At 50.3% G+C, this 2,837-nt stretch overlaps 1 protein-coding gene across 1 annotated transcript; it reads left to right on the plus strand.

The window, feature by feature from the left end:
• The first annotated feature begins 405 nt into the window (after nt 1-405).
• On the plus strand, nt 406-1,122 carry LOC109863206. The gene has a single exon (XM_020443427.1). It carries the CDS (start codon nt 406-408, stop codon nt 1,120-1,122), a length of 717 nt encoding a protein of 238 aa, XP_020299016.1.
• Nucleotides 1,123-2,837: the final 1,715 nt, after the last annotated feature.

The raw sequence follows: 2,837 nt of genomic DNA on the forward strand, positions 1-2,837 counted from the left end.
GACTTTGAGGCCTCTTTGGGGACTCTGGGCGACAGCATCCGGCGCGCGGGGAGTGATCCGGTGCTGGTGCTCGGTGATTTCAATGCTGGATCAGCTACTTGGGGCTCCTCCCGTCCTAACCGTAGGGGTCAATTGGTGGAGCAATGGGCTGCTCTGCTTGGACTTCAAATCCTGAACAGGGGCAGGACGGCCACTTGTGTTTGTCCACAGGGCAGTTCCATTGTGGATCTCACATGAGGGTCCAAGATGATGACTCCGCTAGTGGCGGCATGGCGGGTGCTAGGGATGGAGTCCTTATCGGATCATTCTTATGTATCCTTCATAGTTAATGAGGATAGGGCTGGTGTGCCCGCTGTTCGATGCCCTCCATTTAAACGGTGGAATAATAAAACATAGAACATCGACATGTTTGAAGCGGCAGTTATGGGAGCAATTTGGGGTGACCCAATTGCTCCTGAAACTCAGCCAGACGAAGAGGCGGTTTGGCTGAATCAAGCTATCACGGACGCCTGTGACATTTCTATGTCTAGGGTCCGAAAAGTGGCGGCACGTAAGTCGACTTATTGGTGGTCACCCGAGATCGCACGACTACGTTCGGAGTGTTTGGCTCGCAGGAGGCGATACACCCGAGCCAGAACACGTAGAAATGTCGAACCGGAGGCACTAGAGGTTCTACATGTCTCCTTGCGCAAAATGCAACAAACGCTTAGAAGTGCTATAATAACAGCAAAAAAGGTGGCCTGGAAGGAATTAATTTCCACGGTAGATGATGATCCGTGGGGCACACCTTATCGGGTTGTGATGTCTTGCTTGCGGGCAGCTGGACCACCCGCTACGGAGACAATGAACGTCCCTGAGGTATTGGACGTTATTAATAGCCTCTTCCCTGTACGCAAAGTTAATTGTGCAGAAACACGGAACGAGGATTTGCTGACACCTGACCTTGAGGTCAATGTATCGGAGCTTAATGGGGCTGTCCGACGAATGACTAGGAAGCGTACTGCTCCAGGCATGGACGGTATCGCTGGTCCTGTATGGAATTGTGTTGCGGCAATAGCACCGAATATCATCCTAAGGTGTTTCAATAATTGCCTGTATCGCGGCATATTTCCGGTAACTTAGAAGCGTGCACGTTTGGTGCTGATTCCCAAACCGAGTCGAGCAAGTTACAGGCCGTTGTGCTTGTTAGACAAAATTGACAAGTTGTTTGAGAGGGTTCTTGCTGGTCGATTAGAAGACCATATTATTCAACGTGGTAGACTCTCATTTTGCCAATTTGGGTTTCGAGCTGGACGGTCTACGTGCGATGCGATTCAGTTGTTTAGGACAACGATAACCGATTACACGGACGCGGGTAACTCATGCGTGGCGGTGGCATTGGATGTTAGGAATGCATTTAATACTCTGTCATGGGATAGTATCTAACGAGCGATGCGAGATTGGGAATTTCCCACATATCTACGGGCGGCAATACAATTATATCTGAGTAACAGATGGATTGTTTTTCCGTGTGTTGATGGAAGACTTCGATCTCGGGAGGTATTATGCGGAGTTCCGCAAGGCTCAATATTAGGCCCACTGCTGTGGAACCTAGGATTTGATCGCGTCCTGCGGAGGAGCCTCTCTTCGGAGTGCTCCCTCGTTTGCTACGCTGATGATACTCTGGTTCTGGCTGGTGGGGATTCGGACCGAGAGGCAGCAAATCGAGCCTCTATGGCTGTAGCTGCGGTTGCGTGACGCATGCGGACTTTAGGCCTGGATTTATCTCCAGACAAAACGGAGGTAGTAGCTTTTCGACCTAGAGGCCAACGTGGTAACCCGGTTTCCGTTTTAGTAAACCGTGTTACGGTCCGGTCCCGTCCTTGCATGCGATATTTGGGATTATGGATCGACGAGAGGTGGACGTTCGCCGAACATTTCAATCGCGTAGCGGAAAAAGCCGCCCGAATGGTTAATCCCTTAGCTGGGTTGATGCCCAATTTAAGGAGCCCTCACACCCGAGTTAGGCGACTGTATTCGGCAGTCGTTCACTCGGTAATGATGTACGGCGCATCAATTTGGCACCGGGAGATACAAATGGGTAGGGTATCCGCCCCTTTTGTTGAGATACAACGCCTTGTGGCAACAAGGGTCATCAGTGCGTATCGAACGATTTTGTGCGAGGCTGCCCGCGTTCTTGCCTTATGCTGCCTGTCGATATTATGTCAATGCGCCAGGCCAGGATGTATGAACTTTTGCATCCCGACTTTAGACGGGATGGAAATATTGAAGTCCCTGCAGATCCGTCTGCACTTTTAGCGCAAATTGAATTAGAAGTAATTCGAATATGGCGGAAGCGCCTACAGAGACCCTCTCTTTACGGCCGTCGAGTTCGAGAGGCCTTTGGCCCTGTTCTTGAGAGATGGTTAAGGTGCAGTAAAGCAACTTTGACCTTCCGGGCCACTCAAGTTGTTTCGGGCCATGGTGTATTCAACGCCTACTTACACCGTATAGGTAAGGCACCCACCCCGTTCTGTGTACATTGCGGAGAGGTGGCTATAGATACAGCCCAGCATACGCTGGCCGAATGCCCCGTGTGGTTGCGAGAGCGAATCCGACTTATAGCGGAGGTAGGCCCGGATCTCTCCCTCTCATCTGTAGTTGAGCAGGTGATAGAGAGGAAAGAGAGTTGGCGAGCATTCCTTGTCTTTTGCAAGGCAGTAATGTCCGCCAAAGAGGAAGCAGAGAGGATACGGCAGGGCCAACAACCTCCTGTGTAGCATGGTTTTCTTGGACAATCAAGATTTTAATTATTCTTGCATAGGTCCAAACGCATTTTTTATTTATTTATTTATTAT

This window comes from Pseudomyrmex gracilis, unplaced genomic scaffold (assembly GCF_002006095.1).
Source record: "Pseudomyrmex gracilis isolate BER0280 unplaced genomic scaffold, ASM200609v1 scaffold_3578, whole genome shotgun sequence".
In the NCBI taxonomy this organism is placed as follows: domain Eukaryota; kingdom Metazoa; phylum Arthropoda; class Insecta; order Hymenoptera; family Formicidae; genus Pseudomyrmex; species Pseudomyrmex gracilis.

Excerpts from the sequence above, each read along its gene's own strand:
- LOC109863206 (XM_020443427.1), top strand. The coding sequence starts at position 406 with ATGTTTGAAGCGGCAGTTATGGGAGCAATTTGGGGTGACCCAATTGCT.